The sequence below is a fragment of the Artemia sp. Qi Xiang Cuo genome, chromosome 10, assembly GCF_049724085.1.
Source record: "Artemia sp. Qi Xiang Cuo chromosome 10, ASM4972408v1, whole genome shotgun sequence".
In the NCBI taxonomy this organism is placed as follows: domain Eukaryota; kingdom Metazoa; phylum Arthropoda; class Branchiopoda; order Anostraca; family Artemiidae; genus Artemia; species Artemia sp. Qi Xiang Cuo.
This window is the reverse complement of record NC_142803.1, coordinates 60,154,810-60,182,506: the sequence shown is the minus strand read 5'-3', so window position 1 is coordinate 60,182,506 and position 27,697 is coordinate 60,154,810. Positions and strand designations below refer to the sequence as shown.

At 37.1% G+C, this 27,697-nt stretch overlaps 1 protein-coding gene across 2 annotated transcripts in view; it reads right to left on the bottom strand.

Moving 5' to 3' along the window:
• The window catches only part of LOC148947974 (uncharacterized), a 46,442-nt gene extending 29,033 nt beyond the window's left edge, over window positions 1-17,409 (bottom strand). The window contains exons 1-2 of one of the 2 annotated variants that reach the window (XM_089095621.1): window positions 17,361-17,409; window positions 902-1,071 (exon numbers count right to left, since the gene is read on the bottom strand). In XM_089095621.1, the coding sequence (XP_088951747.1) occupies window positions 902-944 (43 nt within the window). In that variant the 5' untranslated portion in view covers window positions 945-1,071; window positions 17,361-17,409. Of the gene's footprint in view, window positions 1-901; window positions 1,072-11,960; window positions 12,459-17,360 lie in introns of those variants that run through there. The other variant, XM_089095620.1, reaches the window with a different exon arrangement.
• Between the last annotated feature and the right edge of the window lie 10,288 nt (window positions 17,410-27,697).

The window sequence follows — 27,697 nt, the reverse complement described above, 5'->3', positions numbered from 1 at the left end:
CATTAGTAGTGATTTGGGGATAAAACAGGTGGTCCGGGAATCAATCGAAATTAGGCTCAAAATGAATAAAAATATTTCCTTAAATAGAGACTTAGGAGAATACTCACTGAATTCTTTATACTCAAATTTTACTAAAAATGATCAAACAAAATGTTTTATTAAACAAATTGACAATAGTAGTGAACCCGTTACAAAAAGGCCTTTAAGACTAGCTGCTAAAAAAGCAAGATTCGCTTTGAAAACTTGCAGTTAATAATTTTATTTTATTCCGTCTAAATGACTTCATCTTCTCCTGTCATTTTATTTATCAGTCCTGGTTGAACTTCGTTGAAGTAAGGATACTAGGGCTGTTTTAAAGGTTTTTAAAAGCGGTTTTTTCAACTTCAAAAATTGTCAGCACAAAGAACTTCTTAAATTACTGCATGCAAAATAACGGACTAAAATGCAAAAGCTGAATTAACTCTAGCCTTCTTCCAATAGCAAAGAGTAAGGAAATAAGTTTTTAAAAAATATAGAAAATGAGAAGCTTGCTTCAGAAAGCCGTAATTTTATCATATTTTTCGGTTGGTATCTAAAATTTTATGGATTTAAAACCAGTACAGTGTTGGCAAAATAGTCAAATTTACTGGGTTTAGTTGCCACAAGTTTCAGGATTTTTAAACAGCTAGAAAAAAATTCATAAGTAACAAAGTTGAGGGACTGGCTTACGTAAATAGGGATTTCCACATGATGAATAATATACTATGCATCCTTTATTTTCAAAAGTATAAACTTTGTCTTGAAGGAAAGGTACATATAAGAACTTTTAATTTTTCACTGTATCATCAAATCGAAAGTAGTCCAAGCGAATCAAATCTTTTCTTATTAGTTATTTGGGCAAACCAGCAGTAACACCATTTACCTTCCTTAATAGCAGCAAGATCAGAAAGGCCAGTTCTGTCCATATTTAACAAGTCGAGCCAGAAAAACACATTTCATTTTTCAACCAAATTATTCCTCCTTGCAACTTTAAGCCTTCAGACTTGATAATAAACTGACTAACAAAATCCATTTTTCAAACGAGTGCAGAACCTAGAAAATATTAACAATAAATAGTACGAAATTCATTTTAAAAGCAAAAAATCATGCATTTGTTCAATAATAGACCATGGCTATAATCACATAAGAACATTTTGATCAAAGGGTGTCATCATGAAAGCACCTTGGTTTTTATGTTGTCAAAGGAATTTTGTTTTGAGAAAGCATTTATCTGTAACAAATGAGGCTGGCAGTTTCAATTTTCAAGTTGATTGAGGTAAAAAATTGCCATTGTTTGTGGCCGAGGCTCATATTTCTATCTCTACCCTCTAAAAAAACAACACCAGTAAATTTAGTCTGCAGGAAGGGGGATATTATTGTGGCCTAAATGTTGATCTGAAAGGTGTTTCGCTTGTTGACAGTAAAATGCATAGCAATTATTATTCTACTCAATTTTTTTTTAAATGGTAAACCAATTATTTGAAATAACCATATCCATAGTTTGTGTCAGCAGGAAGACATTTTTGAAACAAGTCTTTCTCACAGGCATGAAATGATTCTAATCCCTACATCCCAAAATACATTCCAAAATTATTAGTTTGAACTGATACTATTACTACTACAACTACTAACAACATACTACATAACCACGCTGCCTGACACCAGCCCAGCTATCCACAATTGTCCTCGATCTCTATGATAAGTTCAGATGAAAGTCTAAACCAGCTCTAGAAAGCCATCATGGAATTTTAAAAGTTTATAAATTCTGGGACAGTTGAGGTTGCAAACATTCATTCACAAACATTGAGATTTGATTTTCTAAAAGTACAAATTTAACTTGGTGAATCAAAATTATTGATAATAGATGAAAAAATCCACTCCAAGGTTTTAAATTTATAGAATATTTATACAGTTTTATTGATCCAAGATAACTGGTACATCACTCCTTAAAAGATAAGTTTTCCAATTGATTATACAAAATTCAAATAATGGACCAAACTCCATTAATATATAAACATAACTATCCCAATAAACCTCATACCTAAATCTAATATAGTTTCTATTATTCCACAATTGGAAATACAATCAAAGATTTTTCATAAATATCAGGCAAAAAACATTAGACATAAGGATAAGGTTTTTCTGAAGTTTTGTCTTTTATTGTTTCATGGGTTTGTCCACATCTATCTAATTGCAAAGGCCGGTACTTTGGTTATACCCAAAAGCAAAAATAGCTATTTTCTCACAGCACCTAGCTTTTTTAATGGAATACCTTTCATCTACAACCTTTCACCAACTAACAACCTGTTCTTTAACTATAAATAAACTGTTTGATTAAAACCTGATGACAGTCAAACAACTCAGAATGTACCACTCAGAACTAACCAGAGACAAGGTACAAACTTAAAAGAAAAAAAGGGAAAAAAAATTATATTTCATATTTTTATTTGAAACACTTCTTTGGGAATTTGCATTGAACAAAAAAAAATCCTACCCCGGAGATAGAAAAAAATGCATTTTTGCTTCCACCCCAACCCCCAACCCCCTATGTTCCTTCTCTCAAGTTTCGGACTTTGGAGATAAATTAAAAAGGCTTTTGGGTTGCTTGCACTGAGTAAAGCTTGTTATAATACATCTGTTTTGGCTAGAGTGTAAATACGCTTATAGTAGGCATACTGTTAGTCAACCTTTTGTCCTTGCCTTATTTCTATTCTGGCATACATTAACCAAGCCAGATAAAAAAAAATTCAATTATTTCACTTTTTGTATGCTAAGTTTTTGCTTTGTGATCATGAACAGGTAGCTTTTTTGATCATAGGGATGAGCTAAGTCCCTACAGGAAGCTTAGAAACATAGATCAGGATTTAGACTTAGATAGATCCCTCCAAAATTTTTCACCCAGTTCACTAAAGGTTTGGGCTATTTTTTTTTTTCTTTGTGGATATTTCTCATAACCAGCTAGTTTATAAGATTGAAAAGATTGCCAACTTTTATATAAAACTACTACAACTACTACTACTACTAACAACAACTCACCACACCAACAATCTGCCAGAGCCTAATGGTGGCTATGGATGCTCCTCCTCCATACCAATCTATCCAAAACCTGCCTCTTTACACCCTCCCAGGAAGTTTTCATTTCCCTTAAATCTTTCTTTACAACATATTCCTGCCCCAACTACACACGACCTGCTTTGTGTTAAGCCCTACATAGTTGGCCAAAAAGGACAATCTTTGGCAATCTGACATCCTTCATCCACAGAACCTGCCCCAGCCATCTAAACCTTTCTGTCACTATAGCCCTATAAAGCAGGAATGAACCAAACTTTTCATATAGCCTACTGCTTGAAATACAGTCAGTTAGCCAGGTACCCAAAATAATCTGTAGGCAATCTCTCTAGCAGAAACATCCATCAAAACTTCCTCCATTTTTTGGAGCGCCCATGCTTCTGAACCATTTTTGACCATGGTTATCACTGTACCTTCTAATATTCTAATCTTGGTTTGAAGACTTATCCTCATATTCTTCCAAACTTTTTTTTTACTGTGAAAATACACTCTAAGCCTTGGCTATTCTACTCTTAACATCTTAACTGCTCCTGCCACCTTTACTGATAACAGTACCAGGGGAAGTGAAGCTATCCACTTTATCAGTTTTTTGTTACCCAACAACACCCTTTCATCTCTACTTATTCCTAGCCTTAGCAAGTTCTAGTACCCTGAATTCATAAAACCACTAAAAGTTCATTCATTTTGCTCAGACATTTCATATAGGATGCTTAAATTATCAGCATACTCTAATTCCAAGACAGTTTTTTCTCTGTTTGATTCAACTGTTATCCCATTGCCTATCCTGAGGTGGTTAAGACAAAGTCTATCAGAATGATCCATACAAATGGTGACAGAACACTACCCTGCGTAACTCCTGATTAAAAACAAAGCCAGATACCAACCTCACTTCCTACCATAACTACAGCAGTGTTATTCCTGTACATAGCACAAATAGCTTTAAATTATTTGCCTGGTATACCATACAAGGATAAGACCTTTGCTAAGGCTCTTCTATCAGCTCAAATGAATGCTTGCTAAAAATCTATAAAGCTGAAGATAAAGATATCTTCACACTTCCTTAGTTCATATTTAAATACTTTCTCCGCTTTCTTTACATTCTTCTTATTTTCATATGATCAACCCCTCAAATAATTTTTGTACAAGCCCCATCTCTCAATTAAACATAAAGCCTTTTCACTAATATTCCTAGCTGCATTCCTAACTTTCTTACCTAAGACACCATAAGCAACTTCACAAATCATTTTCCTAAAATTATTCCATCTATCTTCTATGTAGTCAAATTTGAAACTCTCCAATTTATTATTAGACTGTTCCTGAAAAGTTTCTCTCAAATTCTCAACCTGGATCAACAAAGGCAAGTTGAACTGTGTCATGTTCCATGTCTACCAATGTCAAGACTTCCCAGAAGGTAGATATATTCTAGTGTCTTGTATTGATCCGGCCAGTCTTCGGTTTAAAATAACATAATTACTAAGATTAGCTGCCTTACCATTATGTGAATACCATGTTTACTTCTGAGCCATTTTATGTCCAAATACTGTATTGGCAATACATGTATTGGCTACAAATTTACAGCAGTCTTCAGTAGTTAGGTACATAGTGCCAATTTCCATAAGGTTTGTGCATTTTATGGTATAAGCACGAAAATTTGCACACATATGTAGAAAAATACGGAGAATCTGACAGGGGACAGAATCACATTTTCTGAGCACGTTTTTCCATGTTTCGCCGCGTTTTTTCTCACCGAAAATCGTGTATTTTTGAAATTGAAGGATTTGGACGTCTGAAGGGTCGTTTCTGGTTGATTCAGGTCTGCTGATTCTGAATATGTGCCCACTTTTGAAGTGCCCACTTTTGAATCAGATCAGCAGTTTCCGAGTTATCATCATTTTATCATCGCAAGTCGTACTCTTTTCTGTATACTGATTTAGTAGATACACTTAGGGTATCTTTCATGGCTAAATCGAGTATGCTGAGTCTGATAAAATGCTTACTTTCAATATCCAACCATCTTTTACTGAGTTATCTACACTTTCATCATCACCGGGTGTAGATTGTCTCATACTTCTACATTACAAACTCTGGTTCACCTTAATGTGCAAGTGATGACTGTGGTCTGAATGAATGGATCATTTGCAGGTTTAAAAGCGCGACTCGAAATACCTCACATTGCTAGCAGGTTTAACAAAGAAAAGAAGAAAATCCATGTGGCATATACTTTTTAAAGAGAAAACATATGAGAAGAGAACAAGTAACATACAATTTACCTTTAATAAGTGCTGTCTTCTTTTATAAATGTCTTCATATCATGACATACAACATTTAGAAGACTATATTTTTGCCACTCCTGTGATTTCTTGATGTTGCTTAAAGTCTCTTGACTTTAAACAAGTCACATGACTAATAGTCTTTTCTACCTTAAGTATAAAAGCAATATGAGGTATTTAAAACTGCACAGACAAATTTCTTGAAACTTGGCACACAGACAAAATTTCTTATGATATTTTTGCTTTGAAGGAAGCAGTTTTAAAAACGCTTGAACACTGAGGAGCTTTGTCTTATGCAGTGAAAATTACAGACTGAACCCACATTCCTTGGATGAACTAGCGTGACTTTTTTAAATAAACTTAGAACAAGAGTTGACTCTTCCATTTTTTGGCAACTACGGTAGTCCAGGAATTGCAGGACATATTTGTAGAGGCCACTCTTGGAGACACAGTTATTTCAATACAAGATATCGCTTTTGGCGAAGGCCTCACACTTACCAACCACAAAGAAGGTGACACTCGTGCTGTGCCATGCCTTCCATCAGGCCCAGTGTGATTACAACTTCATAGCCATCAGAACTTTGGATTCTGATGTATAAAAAAACAGCCGGAATGGAAAGACTGCCCCCAACAGAAGCAGCTCTTGAGCAGCATACCAAATGCGCTTACTTGCAGGCCCAGATATGGGCATCATTGTGCAGTCTCGAACTTTCCCCTCTGGATCAGGGTTTATACGGCTGGGTGAAGCATGACGGAAGCTGGGAGTTTCTCTGGACTAATCTTCCTGAGGCAGCAACAATTTGCAAAGAACTGCTCAAATGTGGCTGTAAAACAAAGCGCAAAAACAGGTACAAATGTGCAAAAGCTTCCCTTAAATGCACAAATCTCTGTTTGTGCAAAGGGTGTGATAATCACTGCAATCAGTAATGCAATTTTTGTAGCTATAATTGTTAGAAGCCAAATTTTGACCTTTATCCTGTCCATGAGAGCCTCCATTTTCTTTTTTTAGCAATCTTTATGATGAAACAAGTCGAAATTGGCTACTTAATTCCTATGATCCATGTGATTGTTTCACTATTTTGAAATACCTGAAGTAGTTCAGTATTCTACATTTTATCATCATAATAATATGCTTCTTACATCTGAAGTTTCTTAAGTCAAGCTGTTTGAGTTGAATAAATGATTTTTTTACTGAAAACTTATTGAGGAGATCTGAAAAGGTAATTAATTGCTTACAGTCAAAAACGTATGATCTCCTTTGGTATGTTATAGGGAGTTCTTGTTAGAGCAGGGCATAGAAACTTTAGTTATGAAACTGGTAAATCCTGAACCAAATATCCGATTGCAAAACTAACCCCATTTTTGGAATCGAGAGACTCGAATTAGTCAGATAAGAGATCTAAAACTCGGTCATTGTTCATTCTCAAGATTCGCGTTTTTTCCTTTGCGCAGAAAAACGCAAAGTAGGGCAGAACCTTGGAGACAAATTTGAATTTGCAACTTAAGTCTATTCTTCACATTTTCTGTGACATGTTCACCAGTTTCTCTGCAATTACAATGAAAAATACAAAGTCAGAAAGCAGAAATTACTCAGAAGTGCATGGAGCATAGAGATGAAAATGATGATAACTCAATAACCAGGAGTTGGATGAAACAAGTAAGCACATTTTTGGAATAAGGAGAGACAAATTAGTCAGAAAAGACCCTCTGATCCGAAAAATTTCGCACTCTGAAAGTCAGCCATTTTTTCCTGCGCAGAAAAACGCAAAACGGTTTTTCATAAAACGCCATAATCGCATCGGAAAATGTGGTTCTGACCCCAGTAAGATTCTCTATATTTTTCTGCACATGTCTGCCAAATTTCATGCTTTTACCATAAAATGCACAAACCTGACATTTATGAACTTAACTACAGCCATTACTGTTTCCTTTTCCTACATCAAATTTACCAAGGCTAGGATATCATCTATCCCTATTTCTAGTGACTTGGATGTTGAAATCTCCTAATAAAAACACCATACTTCTACATGGGACCCTGTCTATTTGTTCCTGTAACTGTAAGTAAAATTCATCTGAGTCCCTATTATCTCTTTCAGTCAGTTCTGCAGGGGCATATACTATTATGACTGATACCCTGCAGTTTTTAGTCATAAAATAAGCAATTAGAATTCTCTTAATAATAACTTCCCAGCCTAAGCAGGACTTAGAAACTTCCTTACTAATCCTGGGTCCCACTCTCTGTTTAGATACCTCATCCTTCCTGCCCAAATAAATAAATTCTTTACTGCCTAATTTCATGTTTCCTTCATCTGGGATAGAAGTTTCTGAAACTCCTGACAAGTCCAGTTCAAAGCGTCTGAATTTGTCAGTCAAAATGTCAATACAATAGTTATCTTTGAATGTTGTATTATTCCAAGTTACAATTTTCATCTTCTTTAAATCAGTGAAATTATTTTAGCATAAAGAAAAGCAACATTCCTAGAAACCAGTGCAGGATGGGGAACAACACATTTTCTTAGTACTACAATGAAGCCTTAAGGAAGCTTACAACTGGACACCAAGAAGTCTCTGGGACCTCCAGTTAAATGGAGGCTTTTTGCAATCCTGAGCCCATCTTAGGCACAACATGGTTTTCAGCACTTGGTGATGCTCTTCTATAGGGTAAATAAGAGTCAAAAATCCTGCACAGGCAATCTCAATCCTATTATCTTCATCTCCTCAAGTGGGAATTGAGCTGCATACAAGGTCCTCAGCTTTGCAGGTACCCTGACAGGGTTGAGGCAGCCCTTTGTTGAGGTCATCATCCATAGATCTGGATCCTACACCCTCCTGGAATTGTCCTGTTATAGAGAATCCTCCCAAAATGGTGTTCTGCAGCACAACGGAATTTAACCTATTACTGGGAGATGTTTGTAACTCATGGGACCTGTGGATAAATTGGTTGGCCCTCCATAGTGGACTATGGAGGGGCCTTCCTCCTCCACCTGTATTTACTGCCCCTAGAAAGGGGGCCGTAAATATGTACAATACGGCAGAATACCTTGGTAGAACTACAAAGTTATGGTATGGTATCTGAAGGGAAAAAATCAGTATTTTTGGGAGTGAAAATTCCAGATTTTTTTTTTTTTTTAACCAAATTTAGAACATATCAATTACTCCATGAAACTTGGGTTGGCAAGTCCCTTGAGAAGTTCCAGCAGTCCAAATTGAAAATTAACTATAGGCCTATATAGAGCAGATTTTAAAGAAACCATATTGTTAAAAAAACATATTCAAAAGAAGTAGACTCAACTTGAATCTACTTGGCAGGAGTCTTGAGTCACCCAAGCTGCTACCTAAGGAACGCCTAGTGACACCTGTTTGGCCAAGGAATATTATAGCCTATCCTTACTCTAGTTTTGACATATCTAATAGATAGCAATATCCTCCACAATTCCACCAGTTATTTTTATACTTTAAATTGATGAACCTCTTTAAGGATTTTGTATGGGTCCAAACCATCATATTTTTTTAACTATGAGCACAACTCATTTGTTAATGTTACTCTCAGGTTGAATTAGGTTATATGGATAACTTTCCTACAACTAGATAAGAAATAAATTGTGTAATTCAAAAGAAAATATGGTCAGCTTTTCCCCTTTGTATCACCAAGCTTAAATATGGACAAAATTATCATTATATAGTTATTTATTATCAATTTTAATCACAACTATCTTTAATTAAATATCAATAGGCTAATCAAGTCTCAATCATTAATCAGTTATCAATTATATCAGTTACCAATTATATTTTTTTTTTTTCTGTGACTGATAAAATATTCTACTCAGACATTGGAAGGTGAACTCAAAGTCTAAAAGACAATTTAGCCAGGATGAAAGTGAACATATCACTTGGTGGCTTTTTTATAGTCTTTCATAATTGAGAAATTGCATCTTGAACCCTAAAAGGTACCCCAAAGGTATCTTACTTTGAAACCCCTAAAACTGCTATTAACATTATTAAAAGGGTTTGAAAAGTCAAGAAAAGCCTACCAGTACCATTTGTTTATAACTAAATTATTTGAGAGTAATATACTTACTACACAACTATTTATAACAAAACCATTTGTCATTCAATAAGCAAATCAAATTCAAAATGCCTTCTTGAATAATGCACTTAAGGAAGCATTTTCTCTGCAATAAACTTTGCCATTGCATATGCATTGACATTGCATTTATGCAAACATTGCATAACAATAGTACAGAATTTATTGGCAACTGTGTAAATTTGAGCTGTCACCAAGTTTACTTTTTAATTAATAGCAAGACTTAAATCTTTCATGATGTGCAGCAAAGCTATGTCTTTTAATTCATATGTATTGTACAGCCAAAGTTAAAAATATAAGACTATAGCCTTTGGGATCTAAGTATACCTCCTGAATCAGTAGATTTATCACTGATAAGAGTTTCAGTTTATCCAGAGACCATCCTTCTGAAATTCTTTGAAAGATTTATCCCCAACTGGTTCGGTGGGATATGATTGTTTGTAAGATTTTACAATTGCCACTGAGGCTATGCCATTGTGGCTATATGTAATCTTTGACCACAACAAATAGAATCTATGGTGAGTCATTCAACTTCCAGAATCCCTCCAGAAAGGAGGTAAGGGGACAAACTCTAACCACTTTTAGGTTTTTATTTAAGACAAGAAAGCTCCCAATGTCCCAGGCTTCTATTTCTTTTCAGAGACAATTCAAAACCCAAAACTAGTAGAGTGGCTATCTTAAGAAATAACAATTCTATTTTGCTAATTAGGATATTTCTCTCAATTATAAAGTGAGCAAAATCTGTAAGGATATCTATTGTTTCAGCAATATTTATACAGCTCTGATAAGAGTATGATTTTCTTTCTCAAAGATGGTAGGATGCCTGATGTCATCAAGTCAGAGCATGCCCAGTTCTCAAACAGAAGACAGTGAAGACAATTTTCTTATTGGTGTGGATCAGGTGGCAGGGGTTAAAATCTCCATCAAAAGACAAAACATTTGCATCTTCTAGCAAAAATATGGGTTCAATTAACTCAAAATTTCTTTGTAGCCAACTTTATTAGCTTTGAAGTTTTATTTACTGGAAGACTGAAGCAAAAAGGGTTCCTGCACTTTTCTAAAAATGATTTTCTAGTGCTTTTCCACTTCTACCTGGCCAAAATACAAGACCAGTTATTACAGATAGGGGCTGGGTGACATGCTAATATTATCATCATATTGGGATATATTGTGAAATAGATATGATATTGCACCTACACTGTTACATAAGTTTTATAGTTATGAAAAGATTGTTTTCTTTAACAATCATACCAACTATCCTCTTCTTACAACACAGCTAGTACAGAAATTATTCTATTCTTTAGTTCTTAGACGGCTATTGTATGTTATAATATCAGTTTAAAAGTCTAATTCTCTCAAAGTCAAACTATGTTTACAGTAAGTCATTAATGTTAGAAAAAATTAAGAAAAAAAGAACAAAACAGCTTATACAAAACCCAAAACAGACCAGATAAATTAAAAACAGTTATTCTGTAGGTAAGCTGCATTTTACTATCTTGGAAAGTGGTTAGGTTAGGAAAATGAAACTGTCAGGGATGAATTAACAGAGTTAAGTATGTCCTATGAAGATATTTTGAAGTACCTAACTCTACTCCAACTCTCTCTAGAAGGCACTGACCTTTGTTGAACCTTAAAAATCTATGCTTTACAAAAGTGAAAGCTTGCAAAATAGATCTTATGTTTAAATGAAGTACAGGAAAAGTATTTATGGCTTAACAACTTTAATCAATCCAAATTTATGAGATTTCAAAGATCAGACCTGCAAACACATTTCCTAAATTTAGAAAAAAAAAACATTGATATGGCTCAATATTTGGTTAAATTTTCAGATGGCTATATAATTTAGCTAGGATGAGAGTGAAAATGTTCTTTCATGCCTTTTAGGTAAAATTCTACTTAAGCTATCATGGAAAAAAGTTAGGTTAGGAAAATGAAACATTCAGGGATGGGTCTATACGCTAAAAGATGTCCTAGAAAGTATTTTGAATACCTACCTCCACTCCTTCTCTCTCTCTAGAGGGTCCTGAAATTTGACAACATGACAGGTAGCCTACTTATTGAAATTATGACAAAACAACATTTTATGGTAAATTTCTAGGTGACCCTATAATTTAGCTAGGATGAAAGTGAAAACATCATTTGATGCCTTTTTTATGCTCTTTCATAATTCAATAATTGCTTCTGGTGCAATTTTGAATTGCAAAATTCAGAACTGTTTTTGTCAACTGCATTTGAAGAACTTGAAATGGTAGGAAAAGTGTTTGAATTGAAAATCAAGTATTTTGCAGGTTAGGTTAGATTCATGGGTGCCCATATGGGGGGAGGGGCAGGGGGGGGGGATACCGCCCCCCTGGCTGAATGATGCTACCTTATTTTTATATTTTTGTTCTGAGATTTCTATTATATAGCATTAAAAGTGCCAATTAGATGCAGTTTGCCCCCCCCTTGGAATTCAGCTTATGGGCACCCATGGTTAGATTATGTTATAACTTCTTTGTGTGGTTACAAAAATGAAATACCTTTGGGGCCCCTTTAAGGGCTCAATATGCAATTTGCCCCAGAAGTGATTATTGTATTATGAAAGAGCATAAAAAGGCATCAAATGATGTTTTTACTTTCATCCTACCTAAATTATAGGGTCACCTAGAAATTTACCCATTTTACCTTAGCCTAATTTTCAGTTATCAGTTTCTTTTTCTCTGGCTTTAGTTCTGGAAATACAATTCCTGTTATTTGAGTAGAATTTCAAGCCAAATCAATGTTCTTTTTCAAACTTTAGGAAATGTATTTGCATATCTTTAAAACCTTATAAATTGGATTGAGCAAGTTGTGAAGCTGAAAACAATTTTGTTGTTCTTCATTTAACCAGAATATCTATTTATGCAAGATTTTAATTTTATAACACAAAGATTTTTAAACGTCATCAAAGGTCAGGGCCCTCTAGAGGGAGGAGTGGAGGTGGGTACTTCAAAATAACTTCCCAGGGCATACTTTAGCCTGTAGACCCATCCCTGAAAGTTTCATTTTCCTAATGTAACCTCTTTTGGTAAAATTCTACTTTAGCTACTTTTGGCTTTCTTGGAAAGGGGTCAGGTTAGGAAAATAAAGCTTTCAGGGAGGGTCTACAGGCTAAAGTATGGGTGAATATTTTACTAAATCATATTATTGAGCTAGAACTAAAGTGAATATACCAATTGATGCCTTTTTTATGCTCTTTACAAATATAATAATCATTTTTTTGGAATAAAATATGCTTTTTTCTAACACTTCAAACGTCAAACCTCATTGCAGTGTTTCCACTTAATATTTTTTTAAATCCCTAAAAGGCTGGTGGAAAATCCCTAGAAATCCCCCATTTTCAATACCTAAATCCCTACAGGTTCCCCCATTTTCTGACTTCTTTCCAAACCACTAGTAAAGCCTCGTTATGACGAATTTTAATAGTATTTGTTCAAGACGACTTATTTTGCAACTTAGGACCATTTACTTGTACCAAAATATGTTCCTTTGACGTTTCAAACAATGCTTCTTAATTATCGACTAGTTAAGTTCGGTTTTGATTGATAGATTCCGGTGCCATATTCCGGATTGTGGACCATATGAAGACATGTTATTTATTTATTTTTCTTTGTCATTATTTTTTTCTTCTTTATTACTACTTTTGCAACACCCCCATTGGATGGATTTGCATGTATGATATCCAAATGGTCACTTTTTCAAGCATTATTTTTTCTTTGACTTGTTTTCATATTGACTTGTGTTTATGTTAATAAAAATGTTTGAAAAAAAAGAAAAATATATAAGTCAACAGATCTGTCAAAATATGACGAAAATATGAACTTTAAGGATAGAAAGTTGCTTGACATGTACTTTGAGTAATACAGAAAAGGTAAAAAATAAAACAATACTTAGGAATTGTTCGCATTCGTGTAGTAAGGTGTAATAAGGCGTATAGGGTGTAGTAAGACGAGTAAGAGAAATAGATTTGAATTCTATTTTCTGTTACAGATGACCAATCAAAGTGCTCAATTGGTTGAGTCAGCACGTGGACATGGTGGTCAAAACAAATCAATATTTATTTTTTATGGTTATTTTTGGTAATTTGGGCTGTAAGGTCACACTGGTTATTACACCAATGTGAACAATCCATTAGATGCCTCAGAATCCAGTTATATTTATTAAAAAAAAACAAAGAAAATCTATTTTTAGTCAGAATCAGATTCAACACCTTCATCCTTTTTTCCGATGGTAGCTGAAGCCTTGACTCTTTTCATGTGCAGCAGTAGCTGCTCGTCTCCACGAATGCATGTGGCACTTTCTTGGGCACGCTTCATACCGTATTTTGTTTTCAGAATTCCACGTAACGGTCCCATTTTAGGCGAGTTCCGTCTATCGGTCTTTACGATTTTCACTGCACTAAAAAACCTTTCGACGACAACGTCGGAGAAAAGAAGATAAAGCAAAAATTCTACTGTTAATTTTAGATTGGCGTATACTTTGGTTCGGGAGCTGGTTTTCTTTGAAAAAACCAAACGCCAGTAGGTAACCGCATCCATATTTTCAATATTTTCAACATTGGTGAGACTTTGCTTCCTCCACTCTTGTTCAATTTTGTTTCCATCCCATGATACTTTCCCATACTTTCGAACAAAGAGTTGGAGAGAACCAGGCCGTAGTGACTGAGCTGATACAAGGTCAACCATTTCTGCATATTTGTAAATGTCATCATCAAAACGAAATCGAGTTTGGATCTGCTATACAGATTCTATGTAAAAAGATTTTGTAGCTCTGAGGATCTTTTCGACTGCATCATGGGGTACACCAGGATCTGATTTCAGTTTCAAGAGAGAGTCCTGCCCATTTTGACCCAAATAAATATTTTCGAGGGGGAGCTAAACACTTTGGTCATTCACATTAATTTGGAATACATTTGTTGACTTCACATAGTCCTTCTTCATGAAGCTCAAAGACAATTCCTTGATAAGAGATTCAGTCTCTAGTTTCAGGCGATAAAACATTGGTTTATCTGCTTGAAAAGCTACACTAAATACACTAAGTATTCCCAATGCAAAGGCAAAAAGTTCAAACATGCGTTTCATGACTGGGTTTAGATTTGCGTGTAAGAGTTCATTGAGCTTTGTTGGATCATAAACTAGCATAAGTCTGTAGTAGGCACTAAGAGCATCCCATTGTCCCAAAATTCTGTTCACAACCGCTCTGACTGAAAGCCTTCAGGTCTACCCTGCCTGCAGAATCTTATGCATGTCAACTTGGTAGAACTTTTGAAATTCAAGGAAAGCACGTTGCCTCTTGTGACTCTGTGTGAAGTGACTATATATGGAGCAACAGATTCTTTCATGGATTTTGGCAATTTCTTGCATGCATATGAAGCAACAAGATAAGCCATATGGCAGGAGCATTTCACTATGACTACCCATGGGAACGCTTCTTTTATCATGGACGAAACTCTTTGGTTAGCTCCCATCATAGAGTTTGTAGTGTCAAAGCAAATCCCTATGAAATTTGCAGGGGGAAGCTTGTGGGTGTGTATTATGCACTTCTTCAGCTCCTCAACTATCGCCTTGGCTGAAGAGTCAGGACACTTGACTACGTCGAGTACATCAACTTCAACTGAGAGATCATCATTGCAAAATATTACTCCAACTGGTAGAAGCTTTTTAGAAGATACATCAGTGGACTCATCAATAATGATCGAGAAGCAGCGATTCTGTAAGATTTCAATCAAACGATCTTCATAAAAACCACTTAGTCCTGTTTGTATAACATTGGTAGCTTGCTGTTTCTTGAGCTGCACATTCTCCACTACTTGCTTTGAAGGCAAATTTTTTAAAAAAAGCTACAAAAGGCTCAACCTTAGAAATAGCCAAGTCATTTTCAACTAGAAAAGTGCAGATTCTGGCCTCAAGAAGCTTTGTCTGGTCAGTGAATCCCCCTTGAAAAAAATGATCAAGAGTATTTGAAGTGGACCCTTGTGCTTCAATGTTTGACATATGCTTCTTTGCGTTGGAGTGCTTTATAAGCTCTGATTTTCCGCTTTTTCCTAGCTTGAGATCAGTATTGCATACTCCACAATATCCAAGATATGAGTTCTTTTTTTTTTAACCATCCCTTCAATTGCGGGTCACTCATCCATGTGTCAACAAACTTTTGGGAGTACTGAATCTGAGTGGTAGAACTTTGTGCAGGTTCACGTTTCTTCTGTTTTTTTCTTTGGAGGAGTTGCATAAGTTGAGGAGGGTAAAACACTAGAGTTGGATTCTTCACTAATGCTATCTTCCATACTAATCTGAAAAATATCAGGCACCAGGGATACAATCTTGGAAACTAAATAAAATATATCTTTCATGCACTGTTACGTTGATGTGATTAGCAGTGTGACCCTACTACAACTGAATACACTAATACAGCCATATAAATTTTATATATTGTTTATTTTCACCACCATATCCTAAAAGAGCAATCCCCTTTGCTCCATAGCAAATCATACGCCTTTTACAGTCCTTTGAGTAAAAGTTGAGTAGGAACGAAAAAGTCACCATAAATAGAACACATGCTTATGTTTTTGCAGCAGATCATTGGTTTATTCATTTATGTTCATCAAAAGTGGGAGAAACATATTGAAATGTGTTTCCAACATAATGGTAATAGTGCAGATCATGTTATGAATTATTTCTGATACAAACATAATTGTTTTTTCTATTTATGGTGACTTATGACTATGGGCCACCCTGTTAAGTTAAGCTAAGTTTATTTCCAATGACAAATCAACTATGCTATGGCAACATTGTGTAGTATATTAGCCTTTCAGTTGGCAGGCAGGCAGGCTAAACAAACAAGGCTGTCTCATTATAAAAATTGCTATATATAACAAAACAGGTCTTTATCCCTTTGGTGCTGTAGAAACATTTATAAAAAAAGAACCTCTTAAGGAACAAAAGAGAATGAAATTTTTGCTAGCTTTTTACATACAGTAGCTGTTCCATTCTGTCTTTTCTTAAGTTCATTTTTTTAAGCAAAGTAATATAACCTTGTTTCCTATGGCAACTTTACAGGTATATAGTACAGCAGGCCGGGGGCTATCAATGAGTATCAACTGGCTTTCAATCACCTTAAACTAATCATCTTCTAAATGAAAATATTCTTTATTGACAAGGCAGTCATGATCCTATGGAAAGAACAGAATGTTTGAAATGAATAGTAAAAGGTGACAGATCACCTGGTATCCCAAACTTTTTAAAATTTTTGGTGTCATTAGTGGGCGCTATTGATTGCAGTTCAATGATCAAGAAGCAGAGGTAGGGAGGCTAACCAAGTTTTCAGTAAAGGTACAGAAAAGGGACTCCTGATAAAAACATCTTATTTCTTACTATATATATTATTCGGTTTATTGGGCTCTAAAGGTGCAGAGGGCTGTTCAGTAGAAGCAGGATATAATCAATTAATTTCTTACTGCAGGTCCTGGTTAAATTGAGCAGTACCTCTGCACCTTTGACTGCAGGGGTCTCTAGTCTGCACCTTTACCAGGTTTTCTTCAAATGATTAGTAGTGTTAAAAGAATTTAGGAAGTCTCCATTGAAATAAAATTTGCAGATTGGCAGTACAGATTTGCAGAATCTGCCAAATGGAGACTGGCTTTTACCGAAATTTAAATTTAAAGATATTCAATACATTATTATCAAAATGTCAGCAAGTTCATGTTGTCAAGGTTGCAAAATCAAGTTGTTTGAGGCTGCAGTTAAATTTTTTCACAAGGCTGATGAAGGTACTGATTTTTTCAGGTGCATTTTTTTTTATTTCTTTGTAAATTGCTAAGTTAGAATGATTCAATTATCTTTGATAATTGTGAAAAATAATTATGCTAATTATATATATATATTATTATAAAACAGTGAATATACCACTCAGTGCTTTTTCTTAAGAATTTCTATCCAGCATGGGCAAGCATTTAAACATAACGCCATAACGCGCTTCGGATTCGACTGCGCGAAAGATCCTTAACTCCCTTTATAGCGCGTCCAGAATTTCTGGAAAAATGGGACGGAAAACTACTTCCGTCCCATTTTTTCTTTTTTGGGTCGGAAGAGGATTTTCTAGGGCCGAAACGCCTAGAAATTCCCTAAAAAATCCAGAAGACTTGTAAAAATCCCTAAATGAAAAAGTTCACCCCTAAAAGACCTCAAAAATCCCCATTTTAGGGGGGAAATCCCTAGAATGGAAGCACTGCCTCATTGGGCCACTGAAATATAAACCGTTTTTCTACCATTTCAATTTAAGTATACGTTTTTCGAATACCGTCGACTATAAATAGCGCCTAATTCGTCGGAAACTGTCTGAACTTGACTCTAGTTTTTTATCTCTAAAGGGCTGGGCATACGTAGCTGATTTCGGGAACTGATTTCAACAAGGATGTATACCAAGTCGAGTGATTCTAATTAATGATGGTAAGAGGCGGGGCTTAGTGACGTTTTTCAGTGATTAATCATCATTAATTACGTTCTAGAAAAGGAATGTATTATGGCTTTAGAGCTTTAGTCATGTAATTAATCCTATTTATTGATTATCGTAAATTAATCATAGCTGATTTTGGCAACCAGTTTCAGCTTGGGTGTATTCTACGTCAAGTGATTAGTTAATGATGCTAAAAAGCGGGGCTTAGTGACGTTTTTCGGTGATTAATCATCATTAATTACGATTAATTTATGATAATCATTAAATAAGATTAATTACATGCCTAAAGCCCTAGTACATTTTTTGTCTAGAACGTAATTAATGATGATTAATCACCGAAAAACGTCAGTAAGCCCCGCCTCTTACCATTATTAATTACAATCACTCGACGTGAAATACACTTTTGCTGAAATCGGTTCCTGAAATTAGCTATATGTGCCCAGCCCTTAACAATAGACAAAGCTTTTTTTTTATTTTTTTAAAATGCTTGTGCTTTTACTTTAAACCTAGTGTCATATTACATGGGTATTTCTAATATTTTTTTTGCTGAAATACCCAAAACTGATCTTGACTTAGAACAGACAACCCAAAAATCTTGATACACTCATTGCAGTTTCAGTAGACTTTTCCAGTAAGCAAAGCACATGATAGGCAGTGCGCTAACGCTGCCTAAGTAAAGAACGATGTGGCCACAATGTGTGTTTTTTCTCCGACAGGCACTTCGTATCGAAGGAGCTGTCGTAGAAACTTCGAAAAGGGCTCATTCGATTGGAAATGGTGGTTTTTAATAGTCGAAAGTTATTGGAGGGAAACTAGCCCCCCCATGCCCATCATTCCTCCGAACACATCCAATCATAACTTCGAGATAGCCATTTTGTTCAGCATAGTTGATTTCCAGATAAAAAATGTGTTTTTGAGGAGACACTCTCCCACAACCCTCAGGGTCAGGGTTTTAAGTTATGCCCTGGGGGCATACAAGGTTTTTATACAAGACGTTGTCATAGAAACTTCAAAAAAGGCTCATTCAACCGGAAATTTAAAGGGCTAGTGCCCTTTTTAACAGTCGAAAGTGATTGGATGGCAACTAGCCCCCCCCCCCACGCCCATTATTCCCCCAAACACAGCCAATCAAAATTTCGATATTGCCATTTTTTCAGCGTAGTTGATTTCCAGATAGAAAATATGTTTTTGAGGAGGACACTACCCCACTACCCTTAGGGCAAGAGTTTTAAGTTATGTCCTGGGGGCATATAAGGTTTTTATAGAAGGTGTTGTCGTAGAAACTTCAAAACAGGCTCATTCGATGGGGGGGGAGGGTAATTTTTAGATAAAAAAGGTTTTTAGAATTAGCTAGCTACTAGCTTTGGTTTATTACAGATTTTGGTTTAGTATTTAATAAGTAGCGGTTTTAGGCCTCATAATCAGGGACGGGGGTATTTTCTGCGGTTTTTTTCGGGGGTGGAGGATATTCTCCAGGGGGCATGTTCCGCGGGGGTATTTTCCGGGGAGGTGGGTTTTTTCCGAGGGGGGAGGCATTTTCTGCGGAAGGGGGTATTTTCCAAGGAGGGGGGGTATTTTCCGCGGGAGAGGTATTTTCTGCGGGAGGGGGTATTATCCGCGGGGGGGGGAGTATTTTCCGAGGGAGGTATTTTCGGGGGGTATTTACCGCGAGGGGGGGTGAAATAATTTTTGGATAAGAAAGGTTATTAGAATTAGCTAGCTGCTTACCAATCCTTAAATGTTTGTTGGTCTTGATATCCGAAAAACGGCTGCACCGATCTTAAGGTTCATCTCCCTAAATCCACTGGAATGTTAATTTTTCTATGACATCTTGCTCTTTGACCCGACATGTCAAATAGATTTTTACACAAGAGCGGGATCTTTGAAAAGGATCTAAAATTTGGCGGGTTTGTTTTTTTGATTTAATTCTTTATAATTACTTATAAATTATAATTTATTTGATTTATCGAGTTCACAATTTGGCTCAGTATTTAATAAGTAGCGGTTTTAGGCCTCATAATAGGGGCTGGGGTATTTTCCGCGGGGGGTATTTTCCGGGGGTATTCTCCAGGGATACATTTTCCACAGGGGGTATTTTACGGAGTGGGGGTTGGTGGTATTTTACTCGGGGAGGGGGGGTATTTTCAACGAGAGGTATTTTCGGGGGGGGGTTATTCTCTGAGGAGGGGGGCAGAGAATTTTCGGATAAAAAAGGTTATTAGAATTAGCTAGCTGCTAGCCAAACCTTATATTTTTTAATTAACATATTTCCGGAGTGGGGGTGGTGGTATTTTCCGCGGTGGGAGGTATTTTCTGCGAGATGGAGGGGGGGGTATTTGCCGTGGTCGGTATTTTCTTTGGGGGGGGGGTATTTTTTCGAGGAGAGGCTTGTTTTCCGCTGGGGGAGGTATTTTTTGCGGGAAGGGGGGTATTTTCCACGGGGGGGATTTTCGGACAAGAAAGGTTATGATAATTACCTAACTGCTAGCCAAACCTTATATGTTTGTTGGTCTCGATATCTGAAAACTGCTATGCCGATCGATCATAAGGTCTATCTCTCCAAATCCATTGCAATGTTAATTTTCATCTGATGTCTTGCTCTCTGACCCGACATGTCAGCAAAATAAATTTGTGCATAACGGCTCTTTGAAAAACGATCTAGAATTTGGCATTTTTTTATTTAATGCTTTATAAATTCTAAGTAATTTGATTGATCGGGCTTAGAGTTTGGATTAGTATTTAATAAGTAGCGGTTTTTGGTCTCATAATTAGGGGCGGGGGTATTTTCTGCGTGGGGGTATTTTATACCGGGGGTATTTTACGCAGGGGGTATTTTCTGGGGGGCATTTTCATCAGGGTTATTTTCTGGGGGGGGGTCTGCGGGAGGAGGTATTTTCTGCGAAAGGGGTTATTTTCCAGGGGGGATATTTTCTGCGGGGGGTTATTTTCTGCGGGGGGTATTTTCCGCTGGGGGTATTTTCCGTGGGGGGGGGTATTTTTTGGAGACAATTTTTCGTTTTGGGGGGGGGGTAATTTTAGGATAAGAAAGGTTATTAGAATTAGCTAGCTGCTAGCCAAACCAGAGATGTTTGTTGGTCTCGATATCCGTAAACTGCTGCGCCGATTTTAAGGTTCCTAAATTCATTGCAATATTAATTTTCCTTTGACACCTTGCTCTCTGATCCGACATGTCATCAAATTAAATGTTGAACAAGGGATCTTTGAAAAAGGATCTAAAATTTGGCGGGTTTGTTTTTGGGCTTACTTCTGGCGTTACGGATCAATACGAAATATTTTTTGAATTATTGAAATATTTTTCAAAATATTGTAGATTTTTATTTATCTCCCTTTATCCCTTTCTCACGCCCTGTAAGTTTCAAGCCAAAAAGAGGAGAATTTAATTTTCTTAGAAATTAACTTGTCCTAAATTGATGTAATCAATTTTTTTATAATACTTTCTTTTTCTTTATATGCTAATTAAAAAGAGTCTCCATTGGTCTTGTATAAATGCCGTGTAACTTTATATTTATTATCAGTATATGGAAAACATTTGAAGTGAAAATTTGAAAGTTTTTTGGAATGCGAAAACTCATCCTTTAAATAAACTGTGAAATTTCACTGCTGAATAATCAATAAATACACTAATAAAGAAAGACACTCAAAAATATATCCAAAATACAGAAAGGAACAAATGATATGATAAATGGCTTATATAAAAAGATATCTCCAACAATTTATAAATTGTACTAAGTTATAAGAAAAAACACCATCAGACGTTTAAATGTGCCAAAAGAATGATAGAGTTGCAGCTCGGAGCAAATTTGATACTCTTGAAATTGCAACCCAAAGTGGCAGGGACTCCTTTATCATAGGCAGCTCAAAGAACGATGTTGGCACAATGTATTATTTATTTTTTATTTTTTTCTTGGTGTTAGACTTCGAAAGGGCTCACTTGGAGAAACTTCGAAAAGGGCTCACTCAATTGGAAATCGGAGTGGCTTGTGCCCTTTTTAATAGTCAAAAGTGAATGGAAGGCAACTAACACCCCTTCCACGCCCATCATTTCCCGAAACACATCCAATCAAAATTTTGAGATAGCCATTTTGTTCAGCGTAGTTGATTTCCAGATAGAAATTATTTTTATTTGAGGAGGATACTCTCCCACAGCCCTCAGGGCATTGGTTGTAAGTTATGCCCTGGGGGCATTTAAGGTTTTTATAGAAAGCGTTGTCGTAGACACTTCAAAAAAGGCTCATTCGATTGGAAATTCAAAGGGCTAGTGCCCTTTTTAATAGTCGAAAGTGATTGGAGGGCAGATAATCCCCCTCTGACGCCCACCTTTTCCCCAAACACATCCAATCAAAATTTTGAAATAGCTATTTTTCATCGTAGTTGAAAGTTCTGGAAATTAGTTCTTCGAGGATGACAACCCCCCACAGCCCTCAGGGTAAGGGTTGCAAGTTATGCCCTAGGAGCATATAAGGTTTCTATAGAACGCATTGTCGTAGAAACTTCAGAAAGGGCTCATTCGATTGGAAATTTAAATGGCTAGTGCCCTTTTTAATAGTCGAAAGTGATTGGAAGGCAACTGCCGCACCTTCCGCGCCCACAATTTCCGCAAACTCATCCAATCAGACTTTTGAGATAACTTTATGTTCCACGCAGCTTAAAGTTCTGGAAATTATACCTTTGATTAGAAAACTCCCCTCACAGTCTTCAGGGCAAGGGTTATAAGTTATGCCTTGGGGCATATAAGTTTTATTGAAATCTTTGTCGTAGAAACTTGAAAAAGGGCTTATTCGATTGGAAATTCAAAGGGCCAGGGCCCTTTTTAATAGTCTCGAAAGTGATTTGAGGGCAACTAACCCCCCTATCACGCCCACCTTTTCCCTAAACACGCCCAATCAAAACTTTTAGATAGCCATTTTATTCAACGTAGTTGAAAGTTTTGGAAATTAGGTATTTAAGGATGACAACCCCTCCACCCCCACAGCCCTCAGGGAAAGGGTTGTAAGTTATGCCCTTGGGGCATATAAGGTTTTTATAGAACACGTTGTTGTAGAAACTTCACAAAGGGTTCGTTCGATCTAAAATTGAAATGGCTAGTGCCCTTTTTAATAGGCGAAAGTGATCAGAAGGCAACTAACACCCCTTCCACGCCCATCATTTCCCCAAAAACATCCAATCAAAATTTTGAGATAGCCATTTTGTTCTACGCAGTTTAAAGTTCATGAAATTATACCTTTGATTAGAAGACTCCCCCCACAGTCTTCAGGGCAAGGGTTATAAGTTATGCCCTGGGGGCATATAAGTTTTATTGAAATCTTTGTCGTAAAAACTTGAAAAAGGGCTCATTCGATTGGAAATTCAAAGGGCTAGTGCTCTTTTTAATAGTCTCAAAAGTTATTTGAGGGTAACTATCCCCCATCTCACTCCCACCTTTCCCCAAACACATCCAATTAAAATGTTGGGATATCCATTTTGTTCAACGTAGTCGAAAGTTATGGAAATTAGGTCTTTTGGGATGATAACCCCATCAGAGCCCTCAGTGCAAGGGTTGTAGGTTATGTCCTGGTTGCATATAAGGTTTAAATAGAAAGTTGTTGCAGAAATTTCAAAAAGGACTCATTTGATTGGAAATGGAAATTGCACTTTTTAATGGTCAAAAGCGAGTGGAGAGTAATTAACCCCCTCTCACGCCCACCATTTCCCCAAACACATTCATTCAAAGTTTAGCTATATCCATTTTGTTCAACGTAGTTGAAAGTTCTGGAAATTATGTATTTAAGGATGACAAACCCCCCAGAGCCCCCAGGGCGAAGTTTGTAAGTTATGCCCTGGAGGCATATAAGGTTTTTATAGATAGATTTATCGTAAAAACTTCAAAAGGGGCTCATTCAACCGGAAATTGAGAGGGCTAGTGCCCTTTTTAATAGTTGAAAGTGATTGGAGGGTAACAAACCTCCCTCTCACGCCCAACATTCCCCCAAACACATCCAATCAAAATTTTCAGATTCCCATTTTGTTAAACGTTGCAGAAAGTTCCGAAAATTAGGTCTTTGAGGATGACACCCCCCCCCTCCAGCCCTCAGGGCAAAATTTGTAAGTTATGCCCTGGGGGCATATAAGGTTTTTTATTGAAAGCGTTGTCGTAGAAACTTCAAAAGGGCTCATTTGATTGGAAATTGAAAGGGCTAGTGCCTTTTTTAATAGTTGAAAGTGATTGGAGAGTGACTAACGCCCCTTTCACGCCCACCTTTCCCCAAACACATCCAATCAAAATTTTGAGATATCCATTTTGTTCAACGTAGTCGAAAGTTCTGGAAATTAGGTCTTAGAGGATGACCACCACTTTCACAGCCCTTAGGGTAAGGGTTTTAATTTATGCTCTGGGGGCATATAAGGTGTTTATAGAAAGCGGTGTTTATAGAGAAGGCTTGACATTTTAAAGAAAAGATCGATGTGGATATAATGTATTATTTGTTTGTTGTTGTTGTTGTTTAGACCAGGGCACTTCGTATCGAAGGAGTTGTCGTAGGAACTTCGAAAAGGGCTCATTTGATTGGAAATAGAAAGGGCTGATTCCCTTTTTAATAGTCGAAAGTGATTGGAGTTAAACTAATCCCCCTCCTATCAGGTGTGGCTCGAAGCACTCAGGCCAGGAGGGGTGAGAACCTTCTTTTAAACGACTTGTAGATAATATTCTACAACTCTTCATTACCTACAAACTTCATAGACAATAGTGTTTTATCATTTATACTTATCAACGGGAAGAAAGAAGGACAAAAATTGAACACTACATGTGCAAATACACAACTAAGAAAAGCTGAAATCTGGATTCTTCTCTTCTTCAAAATGGACCAACGCTGAACAATCTTGTTTAAGTCTACACCATCGGTGAGGTCTTTCTCACTCGCCAACAACATGAGGGAATCCAGTCGAGAATCAAGCATGGCAGTTCTCAGCCAAATCCTCACAAACTTGAGTTAGCTGAATGTTCTTTCGGCAGCTGCAACTGCAACAGGTACAGTCGCTGCCAATTTGCAAAGACGACTGGCTTGCTTAAGCTTACGGTTCCGGCGATGTCCTTCACCAAGGACTTCTCTGAAGCAAGCAGTGCCTTGGCAAAACTAGAGCAAAACATCAAGCTCTACTTGAAGAGCAGTAGCGTCTGGAGCTTTTTCCTGGTTTGGGAAAAACTTTGTTGCTTGCTCAATATCTGGAACTGAGATACTTTTGTTCAAAGGAGGCTGGAGTAAGGTGCAAAATGACAGAAAATCGGCAAGGCAAGCTCTGAGATTATCTCCCATCATTGTAGTCAACTTGTCAAGCAAGATTCTGAAATATTGTCTATAGAACTGATGCATTGAGATATCGGCTTGACTTTGAGCTCGGCTGTCATAACGAGATGGTCCAAGTCTCCGACGAGGGTGTCTGATGAAATCAGCCTCTTGTTCCACTTCCATCCTTTTGGCAAACTATGCTGCGCTGCCAATTAAACTGTTCATTTCCTCACAAGATATTCTTTCAAAAAGTTTCTTCGTAGCGTCTAGCATCTCAATTGCGTCGATGATGTTCATCTCCTTTTCTTCCAGCTTTTCTGTTGCAATCCTGGCCTTGTACATGATATTTTTCATGAACATGAGGCAGGTGATAAAATCGAAGTTGAGAATCCTTTTCAGGAGGCCGCTGGCTTGTGCTTTCGTCTTCGTATCGGCGATCTTCATCTGTTTTATTTCGTCAAGGGCTGAGACTATTGATTCAAACGGAGTAACCACTGCTTGTATGGTTTCAGCCCTTGCGGTCCACCGGGTTCGTGATATATTTCAGAGATTAAGGCTGTTTTTAATCAAAGAGAGTTTTTCTTCAAGGATGGCAAAGCGCTTTGTAGATGAAAAGAAGAACACATACATTTCTTTGAGGATATTGAAAAGCTAAGCTATCAAGAGAGATGAATTGCACCTATGCTATATCACGGTGTTTAGTCTGTGGGCCTGGCAGGGTATATAAGGCACACGGCGACTGAGAAGTTCCGATACTTTCTGCTGGGCTCCATTAAACTGACCAGACATTGCACTTGCATAGTCATACGACTGAAAAGCTAGTTTATCCAGCTGAATTCCTCTCCTTGTCAGTGTTCCTATTATACTTTCTGCCATACCCTGACCAGTTTTGTCATTTGCCTCGCTAACATCTAATAGTCTCTCTCTAGGCATCCCTTCCGAGCTGATGGTGTGGATTACGACTGCAAGCTTATCAGAATGTGAAGCATCGGGTGTCGTATCCGCCATCAAAGATTAAAATTCTGAATCCAGGACTTCGTCAAGGATCTTCTTCCTGACTTCTGCTGAAAGCAATTCAATAAACTCGTTCTGGGACATTTTGTGTAGATAGGTAACTTTGTATGCCCTATACCGAGAATCATTTAATCAAGCTTCAAGAGCAAGCACATATCTCGCTAGAAGTTGAACAAGTTGAACAAAGTTGCCGTCCCGTCTTGTTCTTCCGTTCTTGTAAATGCAATGCCTTGTCTCGCTAGGGTTCTTGCAACGTCCAAAAGAATTGTCACAATTTTTCTGTGTGTCTCTTCATCTTTTGCATGCTGCAAAAGCTTAGCTCGAGTTCTTTTATCAAGTAGGAAATTAACATGACCATTACTGCTGACGAAGTGACAATAATCCGACAAAGCTGCTTTGTGTGACCCGGAAGAGAAGTGACTAGCCAGTTTTCCTTTCTTTGCTTTTCCTTGGCTCTTCATTTTGTGCCATTGCCGCACACCGTCTTCCACCCAAGCGTTTTCGGACTGATATCGCCACGGACCACTGCGGAAAAGTAAGCAAACTAAGCATACGCCAGCATCTTTCTCGATACTTTACTATAAGACGTGGTAATCTTCATACTAGCTGGGGTGAAAACGACACTGTTTCTTTTTTTATATTGACGGATCAGTTGGGAACATACTCAGCTTTGGTTGATTAGGACCACATGGAATCAGGTATTTCCTTTGGTTTTCGCTAGAGATTGGCTTCCTTATTCCAGGATCCTTGTGAACTACACTTTCGTGTCGTCACTGTGATTTCCGACAACAACTCCACTAGTTGCCGAAATGTTAAGAAGTTCTTCAGTGCAATCGACTGTTAGTTCCTTGCACACCTCAAACACAGAAGATGATGTAGATTGTATTTCCACCAAGATATCTCTTGTATTCAACGCAAAATTTTCCCGGACGGTCTTAACTATGTCATTGGAACCAGCAACTACTGATATAATGTACTCCAGCTTAGCGACACATGAAAAGAGTTTCATATTGCGTTTTTGATCAGAGACCTCTTGCCCTATATCTGACCCCTTCTCATCGTTTGTATTGACTGATGGAATGAAGTCTTCTCCGGTTTCGAATTTATATCTCGTTTCTGTTGCTAGGTGTTCTGTCAAGGTCGGTCTTCTAACGCCAAGTGTTTCCTTGGTAATTGTAACATGTATTTCCTGAAACAAAATTGTCAGTAAACACAATTTCGCCAGAGACCGCCGCAAAACCGGTTTTGGCCGGATTCTGGGGGAACTACTTGTCCGGTAACAAATGAAGCGGAAAAACGGATTCAGAATGTCTCCTTACCCCTATATCGAACCTCTAATCAGCTTCTGGAACAACTTTTACCTTCTTCTAAACCGGATTCCGGGCGAACTCAATGTTCCGGCGTCAAAATAAATTTCAGGTTTGAATTCAGCATGTCTACTTACCCCTATGTCGACCCTCTAATAAGCTTCAGGAAAACTTTTACCTTCC